Source organism: Poecilia reticulata, chromosome 16, assembly GCF_904066995.2.
Source record: "Poecilia reticulata chromosome 16, P_reticulata-male-v2, whole genome shotgun sequence".
Classification (NCBI taxonomy): Eukaryota; Metazoa; Chordata; class Actinopteri; order Cyprinodontiformes; family Poeciliidae; genus Poecilia; species Poecilia reticulata.
Genome location: NC_088845.1, coordinates 20,451,469 through 20,474,434, shown reverse-complemented (window position 1 = coordinate 20,474,434; position 22,966 = coordinate 20,451,469). Strand labels below are relative to the sequence as shown.

Below are 22,966 nucleotides of genomic sequence, written 5' to 3'. Positions count from 1 at the left end.
CAGGAAATCTGGCAAGAATACAAGCATCTTCCAGGAACAGGAAGACATCTGTCTGACATACAATGACACGTTGAAGATGGAAAAGAAGTGGGCTGTAGTAAAACAACTGTAAAAATGTTGTAGAACTAATGTTGAATAAAATATATTTTTTCTATAAGCAAACCTTTTGTGTTCTTTAGATTAAAATTTACAAAATCTTTTCAGAAGGCAGAGTCTTATTTTAGACTGTCATTAGTTTTGCACTTCGCAAATATGGCTTTTATTATATAGTGGCAAGACAAAAATCATTGTAGAAAAAAACAAAAGAAGTGCAGTTCACACCAGCCATGTAGGAGGCACAATATGCATGCAATAGAAGGTGTTCTGGTGATTTCATGCAAATGCTGTGCATAAAATAAACTAACACTGCACGGGGATGCCATGTTTTCCACGCCAAGCCTGTGGAAAACATGGAGGAGGCAGCATCATGCTGTGGGGTACTCTTCTTCATCAGCTATAAGGAAACTGGTCATGACGACATTAGAAGGAAAACCTGTTTGAGCCCGGAAATGACATTTCATGTCAAATCCTTGGTTTGGGAAAGCCAAGTGAAAAGTCCAACCCTATCAGTGATGAACATTTGCCTTTCCAGATGGTTTCCACTCTCAGGTAGAGATATTAGCAGCGCTTACATAGTCGGCATTAACAAGATACAAGTGTTTTCCTCAGAGCAGGGAGCTGCAATTCCAGTCATTCATCTAGATATGTCAATGCTTCAACACACTTGAGTCAAATAATTAGGTCATTAAAATGCATCTGGAGAACTTTACTGGAAACTTGTAATCCATGGACAGAAAGTCCCCAAATTTTCTGCTGAGGTGAGTAATTGCTGGATCTGGACTTTATGTGGTGGGGTTTTTGTTGTTGTTGTTTGTTTTTTTTTCATTTACTGACAGCTAAAGAACAGGTTTGTCAATTCATGTTATCATTTAAGCAACAATTATCTTTACTAAAAATGCAAAATGCTCTTCACATCCCTCCACTTTGTCAAACTGACAAGGTATCACCAAACAATTCTCAAAGAAAACTGTGTCATACTGATTATAAGCGTTTCAAAAGCCGCATGCGCATAACTCATCGCCGTGAGCATGTAAAGCTGTAAATCTAAATGCGAGTGGTTGGGAGCGTAATATTGGGCATAACAGATCAAGCTGCCTTACATGTGGTCAGAACATTTGCAGCAACAAGCTCAGACTCAGATGAACTTGACAATGAATGGGCAGAGAAGTGTACTGCTTAAAGATGGCCTCCATAGTCGAGGAATAAAACTGTCACTTAGAGCCAGCCGGCTGTAAATCACGGCAAAGTGTGCTGCAACATGGCTCTTTGTGGGGGGAAAAAACTGCATAGGATGCACACCACTCTGGCATGACCTTACTGGCAATAGAGCAAACGGTAATGTTCGACTGATCTTCCTTTAAGTGTATCAACATAAGTAAGGTTATAAAATGATTGTTGGTGACATCATGCATGGCAAAGAAGACCAGCTGCAGTTAAGAAACTTATTCTCTCAGATGGTCTAACTATTTTAGTAAACCTCAGAAATGATTTAAGTGAATTTGGTTTCTTGGGCGTAGCACAGAGTTTATGAGTGAGTCACCAGGCCCTTGCCTGACCTCCAGTTAAAGACTGCCAACCTGTGAAGGTCTATGAAGACCTGTATGCAAAAATATCTTAGTTTTCTTTAAGGGACATTAACCGTAACAGGAGGCTGATTGTAGCACAACGCATTTGCTTATTGGTTTATTTGGAATTTTGCAAGAAAAGATATAACTTCTTCAGAAGCCGAGACACGTAGACGTCGGTCAAGTAAAAACTCCAAGCAATGTAATGATGATTCAGTTATATGACAGAACAGCAAAACAATTTAACCTGTTCCTTTTAAAAAGATAATACAAAAATGGCATAGATTCAGATAAATTCACTTGCTGGTTGAGCATCAACTGCATTTCAATGGTATTTCAAAGGTTTCTCAGTAAATAAAACTCACATGAACTGGATTTTAATGAACAAAACAAAAAAATAACAAGATTCAACAATGTCTGTGAGTTTGTATCCAGTGGACTCTCTTGCTTCACCAAAACCGTTGCTTTTCAAATTAATTAAAGGACAAATGTCGCATTAAAATGTGAAAAAGTAAAAAAGAAATAAAAATAAAACATCAGGTCCATCATCATTTAGGTCATGAACACCTGTTTTTAAAAAAGGAGTGTACACTTTCGAGAGCCTCTATGAATCAAGTACCATGCCAGACAACTGCATGCAGATGCAGCTTTACGCTACTAGGAAAACACAGGAGTTTCAACATGCTAGCAAACCTGGACGCTGACAGAATAAGAGATTCAAATGGTTATTGCCGAAAAAATAACACCTGGGGATACCCAACACATCAAGTTACAGTTTCTGTGCATATAATCTCCCTATATGACATCAGTTTCTCTGTAACTTCTATTTGTGTCCGACATGAAGCGTGTTTATGCTTCAAGCCAGCTTCCAGTGGCTAAGGGTGTGGATACTCATGAGTGGTCAACAGATTTGTAAAGAACCTCCCCAGGGATGTGATCATGGGTAGGTCAGGACATTGAGAGCCTGACTAAAAAAACAACAGCAAAAAAAAAAACAGAAAAAAAAACATATGGAACAGTTTATTTTTTATAAATATATAAATATATTTTCACTTTAACACACCCACACTTGTATTCATATCATATTACATTATGAAAATAAGATTAAAAACAGTTTTTTTCTTTTTACTACCTCGAGGCTTCTTCTTTTTTTCCCCTGCAATTTAAGATGATAACCACCAGGGGGAAACATCTAACTACTGAACAACCGTGTTGAAGTCTCGCCCGTCATAATGTCTCTTTTGGGGACGCCGTGACGTCATAACTAGACGATGCAAGTACTGTGTCAGATTTGGGAGCAAAGCAAGTACCGACAAAAAAAAAACTTCAATTATTTGTAATAATAACAGAATAATAAAAAAAAACATTAAAACTAAGATAATATGATTAAATATGCGTGTTTATCTACTTCGTACTTGTTTCTTATAAAAATAAGGATCACTGGATAGATAGATGATAGATAGATAGATAGATAGATAGATAGATAGATAGATAGATAGATAGATAGATAGATAGATAGATAGATAGATAGATAGATAGATAGATAGATAGATAGATAGATAGATAGATAGATAGATAGATAGATAGATAGATAGATAGATAGATAGATACTTCGCAAGAAGTGAGCTGTTTGCAGCTGTTTGAGGCGTAATCCATCATTTTTTTCAGTGTATAAGAGATCTCCATGGTTAAGACAAAAACAAAGAAATGTTTGCCCCGCGCGCCCCTTCCTTCTTGACGCAGGACTGAGTCAGCCGCGGCGCGCTTAATTAACCATTCACAAGGCATAAAAACCAGCACGTAGCCCCATCCCAAACATAAAAACTTATAAAGGCAGCAAACTCCAGACCAAAAGCATTCAGACTGAGAACAACAAGGGGTGTGCGAACTGAAATTCTGAAGCCAAGAGAGCCGCACATAATCAGGTAAGGTACAAAAGGGGGAGAAAAAGAAAAGAAGAAAGTAATGTTTTAATTTTATATTTTAGTTACTTACCTGATATAAGAAGGGGAAAATCGTGAAAACTGGAGTTTCTATTAATTTATTAAGATTTTATTTAATATTCTAACTTTAATCCAAGAAAAATAAAAAATTAAATATTACAATAAAATAAAATTTTGTTGTAATACAGCAGTAAAAATATTTATTATGATAAAATCTTAGATATTGTGAAATATTAGATCTCACAATTTCCGTAACTGATTTAAACAGATTCTAGATTTTTCACTATTATAGTGATTTTTATTTTTATTTTATAGGTTCTGCAAAGCTCTTTGACATTATTAGTATTATAAAATGTAAAGAAAAAAATCATGGGCACACAGGTAAAAAAATATTAAAATATTGTTTCTGAGTTGCAATGTGCTTTCAGAAAATCTGCTGTTATCTTAAATTATAGTGCTTATAAAGTGTGAGTGTCCAGTCATTTATGTGATTTATCTCTTTTGGCTCATGTATTAATAGTATTTATCATCCATTCTGCCTTAAAGCTGTAAGCTTGTCAAACTTTATCAGAGACCTTTGCCAGGTTTCTTAACTGGAATCATTTGAAAAGTTTTTTTAAGTCTCTTTTAAATGAGTTAACCAACCTGTCGTGTCTTTTGGTCTGCAGAGCAAAATGAAGCTGAAACATTCATTAAAGAAGCTTTGGACAATCCTTCGAGCCATTTTCACGTTCCTCTTTGCTCTGCTGGTTCTGGGAGTCATGGTTTGGGCCTACGTGGAAGGCTTCCAGCTGGTCACATCCATGTACGGGATCATTTCCTTCGGCTTTTACGGACTCCTGCTCTCGCTCCACGTTCTGGTTCAAAGCCTGTTCGCCTTTATCGAGCACCGGCGAATGAAAACCCGCACGAAGCCGTGCAGCTACACTAAAACAATTGGATTCACAATTTCTGCTTACCAGGAGGATCCCATCTATCTTAGAGAGTGCCTCAACTCTGTCAAGAGCTTGCAGTATCCCTCAGAGCTGTTGCGCATCATCATGGTGATAGATGGGAACTCAGATGATGACAGGTACATGATGGACATGTTTAGAGAAGTGTTTGCAGACCAGGATCCGGGTTTCTTTGTGTGGAAGAACAACTACCACTCCTGGGATCCCACAAAGCCTCAGCAAGATGAAGAGATGGGAACAGAAAGCAGCGCTGATTATGTCATTGGAGAGGATCCTCAGAAAAAAGACTTGGAGCATCTGATCCAGACCAAAAGGTGTGTGTGCGTCATGCAGAAGTGGGGAGGCAAGCGGGAGGTGATGTACACTGCGTTTAAGGCTTTGGGATCAGCAGTTGACTACATTCAGGTATTTACTTTTCTTCACTTGTTAAAAATCTCAAAAAGTGTTATTCAATATCTTGTAAAAAATAAAAATAAAAAAATTGTGGCGTTACAAGTTTTCAGTGATGTTTAATATTCTGACTCCTCAGGTGTGTGATTCTGACACCAAGCTGGACCCTTTAGCTACTGTGGAACTGTGCAAGGTATTAGAGAGCAACCCCAGGTACGGTGCTGTGGGAGGAGATGTGATGATTCTCAACCTGAAAGATTCATACATCAGCTTTATGAGCAGCCTCCGGTACTGGATGGCTTTCAACATTGAGCGGTCCTGCCAGTCCTTCTTCAACTGTGTGTCCTGCATCAGTGGTCCTCTGGGTAAGGGAGATAATTGTCACTGATGTCAAAGGAGGATCATTTTTACATAATATTGTTGAAAGATCTCACTAGATACATATGTTTTCCTGCAGGTTTGTACAGGAATGACATCCTCCAGCAGTTTCTGGAGTCCTGGTACAACCAGACGTTTCTGGGAAGTCATTGCACATTTGGCGATGACAGGCATCTCACCAATCGAATGCTGAGCATGGGCTACGCCACAAAGTACTTACCATTTTGTTATGTCTATTATGAAAAAAACAAACAAACAAAATAAACTATTCATTATTCATCATGCTTTCGAATGCTAAATGTAAAGCTTTCTATAATGTTTTTTATCTGTTGTGTTTATTTTTTTAGATACACAGCTCGTTCAAAGTGCTACACAGAAACACCCGCCCAGTTTCTTCGCTGGCTCAACCAGCAAACTCGCTGGACCAAATCCTACTTTCGCGAGTGGCTCTACAACGCGATGTGGTGGCACAAGCATCACCTCTGGATGACCTACGAGTCCATAGTCTCCGGCGTTTTCCCTTTCTTTGTCACAGCCACCATCATCCAGTTGTTCTGGATGGGCTCGCTGTGGGACATCCTCTGGGTTCTCTGCTGCATCCAGCTCATCGGGCTGGTGAAAGCAGCCTACGCCTGCCTCCTTCGCCAAAACATCGTGATGGTCTTCATGTCGCTCTACTCCTCGTTGTACATGACCAGTTTGCTGCCTGCAAAGTATTTTGCCATTCTCACAATGAACAAAAGCAGCTGGGGGACGTCTGGCAGGCGTAAGATTGTTGGTAACTACATGCCCCTGCTGCCGCTGTCAGTGTGGGCTGCTATTCTCTTAGGTGGGTTTGGATACACAATCTACAGGGAGACTCGAGAAGACTGGTCAAGTCCAGCCAAGATTATGGAAACTCGGTTTCTTGTTTTTGGTTGTGTGGCTTACTTATGTTACTGGCTGGTCATGATGGTTCTCTACTGGGCGTGGTTCCGAAGGTTATGCAGAAGGCGCTCCCAAAGCTACAACATTAGCGTGTAGCTTTAAAGACTGAGTACAATTTTAATGACTATCGCTTTATTTATTGTATTTATTTTGTCAGTGCAAACTAAGGGATTAAGTATTGTTTTTATCAATTAGAAGGGCAACGTCGACTATTTCACTCATATGGAAATGTTTTTACATATTTAAAAGCATGTGAGCTGAAGTTTTGAGGGTTATTGCAATACTCAAACTTTTCTTGATTAGGTGATGAGAAAGCAGACTGTCTGTTATAAGATATTTATTTATGATATTTAAATCTGGGAAAAAGTGATTGGTTATTTCTAGGAAGACTAACTCTACTGATACCTCTACTGTCCATGTACATAGTTGTGTACACTTATGAGAATGAAGTTGTCTCTGCACTGAATGCTGCACTGCATCTCATGCTGTTCTGCATATTTACTTGAAACTTGCACACTGTATGTAGAGAACGACACACTGTGAAACATCAATAAGAAGAAAAGCCATCTTTGACCAATGCCTGAAGTTATCGCGACACTTTATCATACATACATCATACATTATTTTTTTCTTTTTTTGGCAGGAAAGCTTACACACCTCACTGTAATCAAATCTATCTAACAGTATAAACAAAGCTGATTGATTTATTGTTACAGTTGGTATATTCATCTTGTGTGAAGTACAGTACAAATGCACTTTTATGGAATTTGATACATTTGATACGTCTATATGTTTGTTCTCTATGTTTTTTGTTTGGCTGTAAATATTTCGAAATGTGAAAATGTTATTCTATTTCTGCCAAATAAAAATATTTATAATAAAATCTTTAAATTTACATTATTTGCTATATTTATCCTAAAAAGCTGGAAACAAAGAAATATTTTTTTTTAAATGAGCTCACTCCTGTTTCATGCTAAGATTAGTTTCCCAAGTATTCAATTATAGAAGAAACTCACAGCCTCACCTGCTCTGAAATGAGCAAGTGAATGTGCTGACAAGAAAAATTATAATAAAATTTTTATTTTTATTTTTATGTGTCTGACCGAAAGAAATATAGCTTCATGAACTGAAGTCACAAAGTTTGGTTCAAAGTACCAGAATAGCTAGATCAGACATATTTATGATCTATATATTTATGACAGATGCTAATGGTACATGACCAATATTGCAGCTGAACTTCGGCAAGCAACATGAACAATGAAATACGTACTGTTAAAGGTGCCATGACTGTGCAGTCGGAGCTGAAAACGCCATCATACACCTGCTTCAACAAACCCACTGCCTGCAGAACAGGCAGCACAGTGAGGATCAAGTTCTCTGGTTTTTCAGAGCATTTGACAGAACTCTGTTGTATTTACTGTGTCCAGAACTTGTGGGTCAAAAACTCCACAAGTTTTGTCTGGAGTCCTCGACAACCGCCTAAATAAAAGAGCAGCTAAACGCAGCTTGTAAGACCGAAGGGTTGTGTGTCTAATCAGGTGGTCAGCAGCACAGGAGCCCCACAGGGACCTGCACTCTCACCATTCCTATTCACACCTCAAGATTCAACATGGTATGATGGTAAAAAAAAAATAAAAATAGTCAGATGTCAGAAATCAGTTTCCAGTATCTTACTGGTTAGTAAAATGCTAACCAGTCAGTATCTTATCTTCATGCAGTAGATTCCCAATGATATCATTGCTCACATGTTAGTCAATGGGTCCTCATGACACTGAAAGGTGTTGGAACATTTTCAAAAAAATTTCATGAACTAAATTCAAAACGTGAAACGAAAATATAATTACGAATTTAATGCATAATGTGAGCATTTCTCAAACATTTGTTACAGATCTAAGATTTACTACTAGTTTTTTAGACATTAGGTTATTAGATGAAACCATTAATTATAGGAAGGACTGTTGATGTAAAAACACCATGGCAGATTGTATTGGGCTATAATCATACCCATAAGGATGATTATAGCCCATAATCATGCAATGTAGCATAAACGTCTCAATGCATATGACTATGTTCAGTTCAGTTTCAAACTTTTGTTTGGCAAATTATCAACATTAACTGAAAACAAAAACGATACTACTTAACAAACCCAAAAAAGCCTGAAGCCAAATCTTATGCTTGCTCACTCTGTTCATCTACTTAGCAGCTTACAGGAATAACAGATATATTCTGTCCACATGCATACATAGAAAAGTACACACACACATTTGTATTTAAAAATGCATAAATATACACATGCATTACTTACATACATGATTTCACAATACATATTTATATAACAGTATAAGGTTGTACTATTTTACTTTTTAAGGCTCTTTTAAAGGACATAATTTGAGATCACTCATTCATTTAATTCCAGTTTCATGCCAGTAACTGAAAAACATCGTAACTTGATCTGGCTTTTCTCTTTACCATTGCATCATCCAAAAAAAATTCTAAGTGAATGTTTTTATAAATGCTGGTTTAACTATTGTTGCTCTAAAAAGCAAAGACTGAGGCGAAAGGTTTGGTTTTATCTCCTCTTCATTCTGCACCCTCTTGAAGAGGTGTTGGCCAGCCTTAACCAGTTTTGTTTATATGACAGTCACCACTCACCGGTTTCATATTATGTTTACGTAAGCATGCAGCAATGTGAATATGAGCAGATAAAAGTGATAGAAGAAAGACGAAGAATCATAACAGCAGGTTGCCTAGACAGTAAGGGCAACAAGTAGAAAATTTTATGAGTTTTATGACTTGCAGCGAGAACACACCCCAGAAGTCTACTTTTTGCAATGGCTGCACTTGTGCACCTAATTTTTGTCTCTCAGTGCTCCAGCACAAAAGTTAGGCGGATGTAAATTTTTGACACCATGGCATTATTTAACGTTACAGTTTTACAACAGCGGCCAAACTGAAGTATGCCTTCAAAATCCTATGTGGGCTTTGCTGAAGTTTGTCCCAACTTCTTGGGGCGTCCCAGTTAAAATCTCCAACTGGGAAGACGTAATTTCCAACTTCCAACTCAGGGAGAATACAAGTGTTACTGAGACTTTATTTATATGTTTTTTGTTGTTGTTGGTGTTTTTTTTTGTTTTTTTTTTACCTCAAACAACTGGCAAAAGAATATAAAATAATATTTGCGCCCAAATTAAGGTGTTTTAACTTGAAAATGAAAATCCACCTGCTGCCTTGAAAGTGCAATTTAAGTCAACAAGAAAATTGTTTTGGTTTTATCTCAGAAATTAAAGTTCATGAAGTTGATTTAACAACAAGAGATACGTTGCCTAAAAACATTTTTTAAGTTCAGTAGTCTTGAATTGTGAGTTTTATCTTAAAGCTGCAATTTAAACCAAATAATTATTTCACAATATGCAAAAAAGCAGCCCTCACCTAAAGAGCACACATACTATTCTTAGTCACAATATCAAGTTAATAATAATTTAAATTCTTGTTTGAAATTGCATGAACAAAATTTCTGATCTGATACAGAATTTAATTAAATATCACAATGAATTATGATTAAAAAAAACATTTAGAGTGAACAGGACACTAGTCAAGTTTTGCAAACTTAAAATAAACATTTGCTTTAATGACACAAAAAAGTCATATCAATGTAACACACTTCCATCTCACTCACGGTGCAACACAGGATACAAAAACGTGTCGCTAAGCACACTGGGAAATAATTCCCACTCCTTTGCTAAAAATTCTAGTTTATTCAACTCTTGGAGGTTTGACAAAAGTAATAAAAAGATAATACAACTTACTGCTGTAAGTTTATCTTTCACAAACTCACACATTTAGATTCAAAATCTAAAACTTGCTAAACTTATTTGACTTACACAGCAGAAGATATTAGACAGCTAAATGTGCTGGTGGATATTAGCTTTGGTTGTTGTTGTTTTTTTTTAATGAAGACCATGCAGCAGACATAAATCAATAACCCAATCATATAAGATTACTGTGGTTATTTATTCAGTTGTAACTAGAACCAGCTTCAATACCTAATAAATATCAATATATTACACTTTGCATTTGTACTTCTGCTTCCTGATGAAATTCCTAAACTTGAGTTGTTTAAGGTGTTTGGTTTTTAAAGGATTTCCCCCTTTTTAAACAGTCATTACTTCAAACTAGCAGATCTCCTCAAAAAGCACAAGAGGAAAATTTTGCTGGCCCTCTGATTATTTAGATTAAATATTTTCATTAATTAATTCATATATGTATATTTTAATCAATATTCTGTTTAGATAAGGAGAAAACACAGGGATTCCCTGACCGAATCTTCCTGGTTAGGTGACTTGGTTGGGTGGACTGGTAGCTTTTTAAATTACTTTCAAATGACACATATGGATGGAATGATTTTCCTTAACGGCTGGGTGGAGATTGTGTTTAGAGCCTTAAGAACACCAGTAAAAGAATAGTAATGAACATCTGTTTCTAGTGGAAACAAACAATTGTCACTTCACTGTAGAGAGAAGTAACATAAATTACATACTGAGAATTTATATGCAAGAGAAAGATGGAAAAAAGCTTCTGCACACAGCATGCTGTCGCACAGATAATGTTTGCTGTACGCTCATTAAAATGGCACTTGACCATATCTGCATGGGGTGTAGATACAGTAATTGTACAGCAAACATACATATGTATAAAGGATAATAGATTGTCATGTACTCTGAATTTGGGTGTGGAAAAGAATATCACAAAAGAAAAATGTTTTTATTTGTATGAATTACATCAGAATGGCATATTTTTATGTAAGAAAACGCATTTTAATTTTAAATTTTCACCTAAATGTTTCAACAAGCCACGAATTATGTCAGACCTACTCCTGTGTAACATTTGTGCTGTTAACAGATGATTTAATAAAAACGGCAAAAAGATTTAAAACTGTAGTCATCTATTGTTATTTCTGTAAAAAAAAGATTATACTGTAAAGGATATGTAAGACTATGCATGGGCACTTTTTCACAAATCACCTTTATGTTTGTCTTGTTTCACATTTTACAAAGTAATCATTTTTTTAAAATAAATTAATTTATTTATAATTTATAAATTAATTAATATTCCAATGTTGTGTTTTTTTTGGAACTCTAAAAATCTACCAGTTGTTTATCTATAAATATGTTAGTAATTAAGAGTTATACAACATATTTCCATTGTGGAAGTAAAGAAATATTCCAAGGATTAGTAAATGATATGAAACTTAAAAGTAACGCCACGCTTTAGCAGCAGATTGCAGCTCCCCTCCTCACCATTTTGACTCATTCATAAATCAGCTTATAACACGTTTTTCTTATTTTCCACTTTGTCTTGTGTTTAAAACAACTAGAGTTGTTTTCTTGTCTTAAAAGCTAATTGATTTCCTTGTAAAGACTTGTAATTTTATAGAGTTATACCAAGTTGTTACACTGTGTCCAGCCAGGCCTTTCCCACATGACATGTTGATCTAATGCACAATGGGACCTGGATTAAAAAGTTATTATCACATATGTAGGGAACATCAGTTTCACTGTTATTTACTGTGAATAAAGGAAACATTGACACATTCACAGATTGTTAAGGAAAATCCTTTTTAAAAAAAAAATCAAACTTTTAAGTTATCTAATCTTTCAGTCATTTACATTACGGTTGATTCTGTTTTATGCTTCAAACTTGAGATTCTGTACTTGTTTTTAACATTTCCGTCCACCCCCCTCTTTATTAGAAGACATTAAAAAAACATGTGTTTTTTTCCACTAGACTAATGGCAATGAAGTAATCCTTATTCCAAGCAAACTGCAGCAGACCCCCGCCCATTCGCGGTTCGGTATTCGTGGATTTTTTCTTTTTTACTTTTCGGCTCCTAATAATTTGCGGAGAATTGGCCTGTTTACGGATCTTTTAGGTGTATTTAAAGTATTCGAAAGACTTTGCATCATGGGAAACTAAAATGCCATATTGGCACAATGTTACTTGACGCACTTATGGCTGGTATTTGCTAAGTAGCCATTTCTTTCCCTTGGTGTGGATCAGCTGTAACCCCATGACGGCAGGAAAGGAAAATCGTAGTGGTAGTGCTAAAACGGTTTCCACGGTGTATATTAATGCATATTGAGGTAGATTTGGTGTTTAAACTATTAAAATTGTCAGCGATATACGATTTTTTTATAACTAGTCTCAAGTAGCCTATTTGAGAATTTCGGCTATTTGTTGGTAGTAGTGGTCCCATGAACCGTGTGGAAGAACGTCAGCAGTAACAGCAACATCAGCTGTATAGGTTCACACAAAGTGTTCCAAAAGTGTTAAAAATTTATAAAAAAACAAGAACAACAATAATAGTGATAATAATATACTGTACAAGATTATAACATAAAGATATTGTGCAGTTGTTAGAATAGAAATAACATGCTCACGAACCAAGGGGCGTGTAACTGGGTAGGATGAAAATGTAAATAATGTCCACAAACTAAAACCCATGAATAAAAAATAACAGCACAAGAGAAACAGTGAAGCACACAGTGGAATAAACGACGTTAGCAGCAGGATCTGCAGCCTGAGCGATAACTGTGTGACGCAGCATTGAAGAGGACATTTTAAAAGTTTTTAATGGCTTCCTCTTTACTGTTGATGTGTGAAAATCAGCAGTGATTTTGCTTTTCGATTTGTCTGCTACCATCGACTCTGTGGCTCACAGCTTGGCCCCCTGGAGGGACTTGCCGGTATTACAGGTACAGCAGTAAATTGGCTTCCGTGCTTTACCATGTGGTGTCTTTTGTAGATGTGTCCTCTTTTTATTTTTTTTATAATGCCTGCTGCGAACCAGTTTCCCTTTGAGATATTAATAAAAAGTGCTACAAATGGAAGAATAGTTTATAAAAGGAAAACTGAACAAAACCTTCTGCTGTAAAATGATTAGGGCACTTTGTGTTTTTCTTCTTTTGACTTCACAAACACAACAGTAATCATAGCTATACTAATGTCAGGGCTGTTAGATGAGTTTGTTTTTTTGTTCAACTGTTCATAGAGGATGACTGACTTTTTCCCCGACTGTCAGAGTTTGAGACCACCATGAAATTTCTGTAACCACATTTTAATTTTAACAGTTCACAGCTATTTTAAGGAACAACAGACACATAGAGCTTTGGAGTTGGAGTGAGAAACTTTGAGAAAAGTTTTGGACACCCTTTATTAATGCAAAAAAAATAAAAAATAAAAAATTACACAGTTGGGAAGACAGACACAGGCCCAATTTGGTAATAGCAAGGTGTACTCAAAAGCCCCCTGTGGATGCATGTATCGCTACACACATCGGTGGTTACGACCAGGCCTTACTCAACTTGATGAGCGCCATAAACCGCAGAGACCCAGTATAACTTTCCAAGAAGACATTTGTGCCTCTTTGCATCTCTCCCATGCCCACCAGCTTAGAAAAGGATTTCAAACATAAACAAACAAAAAAACCTAGAATGACTCAGACGCAAAGTTTCATTTGTTCAAAACAAAAGGTTTACTTTGGAGAGCCCAGTGTGGCCAAACATGCAAACGATCAGATGGCAATGTTCATACAAGTCTAATCCACATCGTTACGGGTCAAGCAAAAAATGGCTTCAGAGAACTGGATGCGGCTTACTTACATAATCCGCAAAACATTGGAAACAAAGCTTTCCCAACATTACATTTTGAATCAGTATGCGGAAGCGATCACTATGAACAATTCAGATTTCTGCATTTACTTATAGACAGTAGTAACTGGGCAATAACAGTATTAATTGGAATGTTTCTACATGTAGTTTGAAATAAGAAATAATGACGCAAAAAACTGCCTTGAACCACCAAAGGATTTTTCAAGTAGGAAAAAAGAAACACCCCAGGGTTTTGCTTTGTGTGTGTGACACTCGATGTGGTTTCTGTGAAAAATTAGGTGATCGCCCAAATGAGGCAAACTCCTGAAAATCATTCCCAGTTTCTTTGACTCAAAGCAGATTGTTAAATGACGACTAAAGGGTGAATATTAAGATAAAAATCAGCTACTAAGAAAGTCTAAATTATTGTCTTCATGACTTCAATAGAGTTGGAAAGTGTCTCTTCTGTTAAACACTGAATTCCAGTTAAATTATTATTATTATTATTTATCACTGACACTATTTATTGGATGTACTTTCATTGCATAACATTTATCACTATTCAGATAACACTTCCAAAATATTCCCAGATGACTAAGACCGTGTCTGGAATAATAAAACCATATCACCATGTGTCTAAATTCAGTATTTTTATCAGTCATTTTCATGATACCAAACTATAACAGCAGTCTTAATCCAAATGATAAAAATTCAAGTAAAATCTGTAAATACATTCCAAGTACTCTCAGATGAGAAACAACATGAACAAGCGTTATGTTGTGGTGCTGCAGGAGGAATTGGTGCAGTTCATTAAATAGATGACATCATGAGGAAAGAACATTATATGGAAACAGTGAAGCAAAGACAGCAGCCTGGAGGTTAAAGTGCAAATTGGTCTTATTAATGGATAATGGCCTTAAGTATACCGCTAAAGTGGTTGTAAAGTGGTTTAAGAACAAAGTAAATGCTTTTCACGAGCATCACAAAGCTCTAAAATCAACGGAGAATTTGTGGGTGGATCTGAAATAGAGAGCGCGAACGAAGCGGCCTACAAACCTGACTCGGCTATGCCGGATCTGTCAGGAAGAAAGGACCAGCACTACAGCAAACTGTGGTGAGACGCTTGTGGAAGGAAACCCAAAAGGTCCGACCCCTGCTATGCAGTCAATACATTTATGTACATTTCTGATTTTGAAGGAATAATTAGATAAATCTCGACTCTCATATTTTTTTCATCATTATTGTGGCGTGTAGCAAATCTAAATAGTTTTGGAAATTCTAACTAACCTAAAACAATACAAGTTTGTTCTGATTTAACTTCAGATATTGAAGAAAAATGGTGTATGCAACTGTATGTGTTGTGGTGCTGCGTCAGGAAATGGTTGTAAAAAATTAGAAACATGCCTCAGCTTCCCTCCACTTAAAAGATTTAGAACAACTGGAATAAAAAACTGGAATAAACTGAAAACTGGAATAAAAAAAAAGATAAAAGTTTAAACTTGCATCATGGACACTGAGGAAGACTTTACCGAGAACCTTCATAAAATCTGTCCTGTCATTTCAGGACAGATTTTACTTACCGTCAAATTGACTCCTGACCTCCATCAGAGGTCACAGTCAGGGTCTAGCTGACCAAAAAACAAACTTTTTGGTCAGCTAGATTTTTTTATTTTTTTTTCCCAAATGAGAAGTAGTTTTTTCTCAACTTTAGCAATAACATTACTCATCAGATTTCACAAGAGCAGTTGGAGTTTGGTGCTTTTTACCATCTTTTAGTCCAACTGGATTTCAACGCTCTCAGACTTTATGTACGTTTAAACCCATTATGAGTAAGGAAAAGCAGAAAGGGAGGAGAAGTTTGGAGCAAACTAATTATATGACAAAGCAAAGAATCACTTCCCGTCTTCTGTTTGAAGTTAACTTGCTCTCTCCCACCCTGTCTGTCTGGGGCTCCCTACGTCAGCTGCCTGGTCTGATGCAAAACCTCAACAACCACGTGGGGTTATCTGGAGTCCCACACTTTTATCAGTCCCATTCCATTAGCGCTGTTCAGCTGGTTGCCCTGACCTTTCCTCCTTCAATCTGCGAGAGCTGTGAGAACCTCTTGGATCATTTCTGAGGATGACAACACTTTCCGCAAACATGTCTGCTACATTGACTTTATAATCCCTTCCAGATGCTGTTATAAGATGGTGTGCACAAAAGAAGAAAGAAACACTTCTGGTAGATCGGGCGACTTAACTTTCTTACAGCAAGACAGTAAAACAATGTTTTCTGGGTGTGGCATTTGTCTAGTATTTCCAAAAGAGTATTTTCCACATAATTTTTTTGCTGTACTTTTTATTTGTTTTCTACTTTTCCAGCATTATATAAAAGTAAAATGTACCTAAAGGAGCAAGGGAAAGAAACTTGAGAGTAGAGGAGCTGAGAGAAAGTTTGGGACACTCATTCAGTGCGTAAGAAGTGAATGAATCAAGAAATCTGAACCCTGTTCGATCACTCTGTGATTTTTGGCTTGCAGCCTGTCATATGGAGCATAATCTACAGGCACGGTCTATGTGGGTCGACTGCAGAGTGAAGAGTCATACTGTTAAAGCAGGATTCGTTTACTGGAAACTATGTAAAAGACATAGTTTAAAGAAACAGACCAGCTTTATTCAGAGGGCGCAGCTCTTCCCAAATAGCATGAAGTCACTACAAGGAATCCCAGAGGAAAAAGTTGTGGAGTTGTGGAATGTCACTACAATTAGAGATTCATTAGGGCATCTGTAAGGGATTATTAAAGGGCTACATTTTATGTTCATTCTTTGGAAACTGCAATCATGAGCGAAATTAACACCTTTGAGGAGCAGCGTGGAAAACTTTTGTGCTTAAACAAAACCCACTATCAAATATATATATATATACATATATATATACTGTATATATATGGGATTGAGGGACAGCGACACGCCACAATAAATGAAGCAGGAAAAAACAGCATTGCTAATTAGGAATATTTCACATTTTATTGCAAAGAACTGCTGCATATTTCTGCCCACTTGCCAGAATAAGCCTGACCCATGAAATCAGGGAGTCCAATAGATCCTGAAAGCTGAGCTGTGTTATCTGGAGAGCAGCAGATCCTTTAAAGGTGGCCCCTCCCAGTATTGGACGTATTTGACTATTGAAAGAGGTAACAACCAACATTTTTTCTCAAAGATAAAACACTACATATTTAATTATTTATTCATATCAGGGCTGTGAAATGCAAGAAAATGCTAACTAATTTTACCGTATTGTATTAGAAGAGGGTCTGGTGAAGTTAAAGAGAAAAAGTACTTCAGGTGATAAAGAAACCCAATTATTTACACACTTAATAATATGGTGAACATTATTAAGAGTTTATTAACGTCAGCCTTATGCGCAAATCTGAAGATAAACAAAACTCTCAAGCAGCTTAGGGAAAAAACACCGCTTGTATCAATAGAATATTCTTAAAGAAAACAGAGATTTATGGCTTTATCAACAATGAGACATTTTAGAGGAGCTTTTTTGACTCCAAAGCTCAGGGGTGGGCAAGCAGCATTAAGGTGGAAGAGGGAAGCGCTTCGGAATCCCCAGGAAAAAAATCCTCAATATTCTGACGTAAAAAATATCCAAGCTAAATGAGCATCCACCCACCATGACTAACATAACATGTGGGGAAGAAAAATCACACCCACACTTCCTATATTTCCGGTCTGTTTCGTCACAAGGATCAGTTGCCCTGGCAAGCAGACGGTCCAGTGGAAACACTACGACTTTCTGCTTGCTAAATGAAAAGCTTTGAGTCACGTCTGACTATTTTTAGGATCTCCAGGAGAGCTTTATAAGGCCCCGCGGATCCTACTCTGTGCTCACATCGTGTGTGTTTTCCACCAAGGAGACGTTCATACTCACTGCAGCAAGAACCGGTGTGAGTGTGCTCGTTTTTTATCTAGGACTTAGGACAATCCGCACATACAGGCGGCTCAAATTTAAAATAAAACTTTAGTCTTAAGCTCTGAAAAAGAGAAAACAGAAAGCTGAGACTTTTCCAAGGATTTTCAAAGTCACTGATATACCTGCATAGCTTCCTCCAGGTACTCCAGTTGCATACCTTAGGTCCTTTAGGTTGACTTTATAATTGAGAATGCAGGCGCGGCTGCGCTGTGTGTCTATGTTTGCCCTGTGACGAACCAGTCCATTGCATGAGGAGCTCCAGGTGTGCTGTCCATGGGGACTTATATTGCAATCATAAATCTATTGCTATCAGGCCTCTCAACAAGCAAGATTATTTGACCTTCTGTATTCTCATGCTTTTTTTAAAAATACCACGTAATGCTGATAGGCTGAGGCTGCACAGTGGCAGTGTTGCCTTGCAGAAAGAAAGAAAGTTCTGGGCTCTTCAGAAAAATACAGGACCTGATGTGTCCATCTATCCTGTGTAAATAGTCATCACTCCTGCTGCAGATATTATTTTTACACGGTTTGAGAAAGAGCATTTTAATGGCAAATGTAGCCTCTTAAAAATCTTTATCTACTTTCATAAGGTTAAACTGTATGCATATTAGCTAAAAAAAACTTTACTGCTGTACATAGTTGTTACATAATGAAACACTTTAGTAAACTGACATTTGTCATCATATCTTTATTTTATCAGATAATTTCAACAGTAGGTGCAGTCATATTCAATAAATTAGAATATTTATTTCTAATTTATTGAAATAAATATTCAATAAATTTATTTATTCAATAAATTAGAATATTTATTGAATATGCAATGACATTTTCTGTCAGATTCAAAAGCATATTGTATCATAATCATCATCATAAACAGATTTAAAGCCTTGAAAACATTAGTCTGCGTGTAATTAATCAGTCAACTTTAACGTGTTTCACTTAGTGAACTGAGTTACTTCAGTAAATTCTCGTTTTGTTGGCGCTATTAATCAGCTTTTATACCAAATGGTATAAACGTTGATTGCACATCAACTGTGACTGCACATGTTGCTGCAGGCTTATCAATAATGCAGCTTTTTACTACAGTGAGCCTCACTAACTGAGAGAAATTTTAAACACAACATTTGGTTTTTAGAGACTTCCTCGTGTTTTTCCATTGGATGTACGTCTTGTTAATGGGTGAAACACCAATGTTCGTCTACAGGATGTGGAAATGGGTTTTGTCAAGAATTCACTCCACCTATTGTGTCCAGGACTAAAAATATTTTTTTCATAATACATGATTTAAAGGGGGGAAAAAATCAAGTTGTTGAAGAATCAACCAGGGGCAAGGAAGGAGTGCCTCCCCAGATACTCATAAAAACAAATCGCTTACTTGTCCAGATGTCTTCTATTTCATTGGAATCAAATAATAATTGACCAAGGATATATAATTATCAATACAATCTTAGGTCCCTAAAAAGCTTAGTTACGGCCTTGCAGACCCCGTCGCCCTCCTGCTCCGCACATGCCGGTGAGTCACAGGAACATCCACCCGGCAGGCAGGCAGACTTCCTCCAAGGAGAGCGGGAGCCGATGAGCCGCCAAACTTTATCCAGGTAATGTTTTAACAAAGTCCAATTACAAATGAATTAAATGTTTGCTGAAGGTGCAGGTCGCGACATACACCTTCATTAATCACATGCCGAAATCACTCACTCGCGCGTGATTTGTAAGAGCATTAGCATATTTCCCTAGTTTTAACAATAAACATAGACAGTTTATTAATTGTTAAAATATGAAAAATATTTGGGGCTTGCTGTTTCAGGGATTGAAGTTTCACCAATGGCTCCGTAGAAGATAATAAGATCAGTATTGCAGCATAACAGGCTAGAAAATATTATTTAAAAAGAGGTTTCACTTTAGCTAAACTGTTGTGTCCGGTGCATTTTTGCTAAAAACGGGGTTGTTCTTCATTCAGTAAAGTGACTCAAAGAGGATAAAGTATTCAGAAACTCAAGCAAGTAGCGATATTTAATAATATTACCCAAGAAAAATTTTTGATAAAAGTAGGGTGCAGTGAAACAACTCTTACCAGTATTTAATTTTTGAAATTGGTACTAAATTAATAAATGTTAGTAACCATCTCTGTGGTCATGTGAATGCTATGACAGAATAAAGTACTAAAGTATGGCTGTGAAAAATACATCTGCACTTAAAATAAAGGGAGATTTTAATAACAGCTATTAAAAAGCAGAATGACATTAAAACAGTGCCTGAAATGCTGCTTTTGACAGCCACACTAAGCATTTCTCAACAAATAACATTTTGAAACTGAAACTTGACAAACCAAGGTAACTTTCTTAGCTCTTGTGAGGAAAATTGGTGCCTGAAAAATACACCAGCAAAAGCAGTCAAAATGACTTTCAGGGATGTTTAGCTGAAATGAGGAGAAAGGGCATTTTCAAAGAGGTTAAAGAAAGTGAAATTTTTTTTTATTATTATTTTGGCAGATGAAAAAAACAATATATTTATTTAAAAATTGTCTGTTTTCTTGGAAGATACAATGATACAGTAAATACTTTTTAAGTGTTATAGAGTTATTTTGTTTGGAGATTTTCACAAGTTATAGATAGGAGGTTCATCAATACCAGGGTGGTATTTTCCTCCGTTCACGTGGTTGTATAATATTTTCTTGTTTTGAGGATTGGTCCTGGCCTTTCCCTATGATCCAGTGACCCAGCCCTACTGTAAATATCCCGACTTAACGCCCTCGCCTAACCTCATGACATAAATGACTGATACTGTTTCAAGCACCTGATGGCTGTGACTCCATTGTAAATTGAAGATGTTTTGTTGCCATAACTCACAAGAAATAAATTGTGTTTCCATGATACATGGTAGAAATCGGAAACTTTTTGCCCAAAATGAGACAGATTCAAGTGTAAGGACTTTAAACAATCAAATAATTTAGTACAATTTATTTCTAATTGTTTCCTGAATGGTTTTTTTTTCGGAATTGAGATCTTAGGCTGATCACACGTACACGTCCATCTCATCAACCTCTGACAAGGTCTTGGGACACAGAACCTGCACTTCAGCAGTTCTGTGCTGAGCAGTTTTGAGTGATTAATTGTTGCAGAAAATGTCTACGCAAATGACTGAATTGTCATATTTCTTTTAGGAAATTATCAGTTTTGCAATTTGAAATACTTCTCCTTTTTCAGATTTGTTTTAAGGTTGTTGTCTTTAGAAACCAGATCATCTCAGGGTCACAGTCTGTTTTTTTGGCTGTAGTGGCCTTTCTTTGATAGTTAATTGACAGGAAAGTGGGAATGAGAGAAGGGGAAGACATGCGGCAAAGGTCGCCAGGTTAGGAATCGAACCTGCGGCTGCCACATCGAGGACTAAGGCCTGCATATGTGGGTTGTGCTTAACCCCTGCGCCACCACAGCACACCACGTCAGGGTCACAGTCTTGATGTGACATGAAACTAATGTCATCACAAAGTTCAAAGATGAATTCAAGCTAAGTGTAGAAATCTCCAAAATGTGTGACTGCTGTTTATTGAGTAGACTATAAGACAAGCTGTGTTTTGCTGCCCCCTGGTGGTCTTTAGGTTACAGTATCAAATCGCTCTTTTACTGGTGGAACATGTAAAATACCTTATCATTTTAGCACAGAACGTATCCAGAAGCAAACCAGGCCGCACACTTCAGGACAACACACTTCACTGAGTGAGTGAAATTTGTTCCTCCCTGTTCAATTAAAATTTCTGTCTGGTTATGAAGTCGTTCCATGACAATAGCTTTCATCCATTACATACTTTTACTTCCATCTCAGTAACTTTTTTATGCATTTTGTTGTAGCACTTTATCTAGTAGCATCTTGTCTTTTTCACACGCTCTCATGTATGTTATCACATGTCATTCAGTGCCTCTATCTGTTTTGGGTCCTTGACTTACATTGGTGATCTGTAAGTCTGATCTGATAAGTAAAACAATGAAAACAACATTTTAGGATAGCAAATACAAACGTCATGGCCGAACAAACATGCACAACCAATGAGTAACAAATAGGAAAAGATACCGGGCCTTGCAAAAATATATATTCAGATTTTGTTACATTGCAACAGCAGACTTCAGCAGTGGCACTTAATTATAAGATGGATGAAAAGTGATAACACAATTTGAAAGTTTTTTCTTTCTTTCTTTCTCTTTCTCTTTCTTTCTTTCTTTCTTTCTTTCTTTCTTTCTTTCTTTCTTTCTCTTTCTCTTTCTTTTTTTTTTTTTTTTTTTTACAAATAACTATCTGAAAATTGCAGCATTTGTATTCAGCCTGTGTGATTGAATACTTGGTGAATACCTTTTAAAGACACCTTTCAGCTGAAAGTCTTTCGGGACATGTCTACCAGTTGTGTTCATTGAGAGACTGAAGGTTTTCTCTATTCTTCTTTGCAAAACAACTTCTGCTCAATCAAATCAGATTAGAAATGTCTGCAAACATCAAGGCCGTTCCAACCCACGAGCGTGCTGTACTGATTTAAACCACTCCACTGTATCTCTGGCTGTATATTTAGTGTTTGTTTTATTGCTGGAAGGTGGATCTTCCACTGATTTAGTCTTATCTCATTAGTAGCTTTAACATGCTGTTTTCCAGGACAGCATGTTAAAGTATTTAACTCCATATATTTTCCTATCAACTCTGACCAGCCAAACTATCTTTGATAAAGGAAAATATATCATTTTCTTTCACATGCATTTCAATAAAGCTTATTATAGTAGAAATATATCAAAATAGGGGGAAAGTTAAGTGAACAAAAATAAAGATGTAATCAGTGGAAAAATGTGACCTCAGATTTTGTCACTGCACATGATAGGAGAGCAAGCAAAAGTTTAAGATTTAATCCAGGTATTAAAAAAGGTAAATCTACCATTTTGTTGATGTTTTAATTATATTTAAATAAACTGTTTCTGATTGTATTTATTAGATGGCATAGGAGTTTAAAAAGTAGATTTAAATACGCATAAACTGAGCTATACTTTCACAAAGACACATATGTTATGCACTAAAATTTGTTGCAATTTTATTAAAACAGCTAATTTTAATGATTTATGCATATA

At 36.6% G+C, this 22,966-nt stretch overlaps 1 protein-coding gene across 1 annotated transcript; it reads left to right on the top strand.

The window, feature by feature from the left end:
• Nucleotides 1–3,090: 3,090 nt before the first annotated feature.
• Nucleotides 3,091–7,150, top strand: has1 (hyaluronan synthase 1). Its single transcript, XM_008432369.2, has 5 exons — nucleotides 3,091–3,589; nucleotides 4,276–4,965; nucleotides 5,090–5,315; nucleotides 5,408–5,540; nucleotides 5,676–7,150. Exons 2-5 carry the CDS (start codon nucleotides 4,282–4,284, stop codon nucleotides 6,349–6,351), a joined length of 1,719 nt encoding a protein of 572 aa, XP_008430591.1. The 5' UTR covers nucleotides 3,091–3,589; nucleotides 4,276–4,281; the 3' UTR covers nucleotides 6,352–7,150.
• Nucleotides 7,151–22,966: the final 15,816 nt, after the last annotated feature.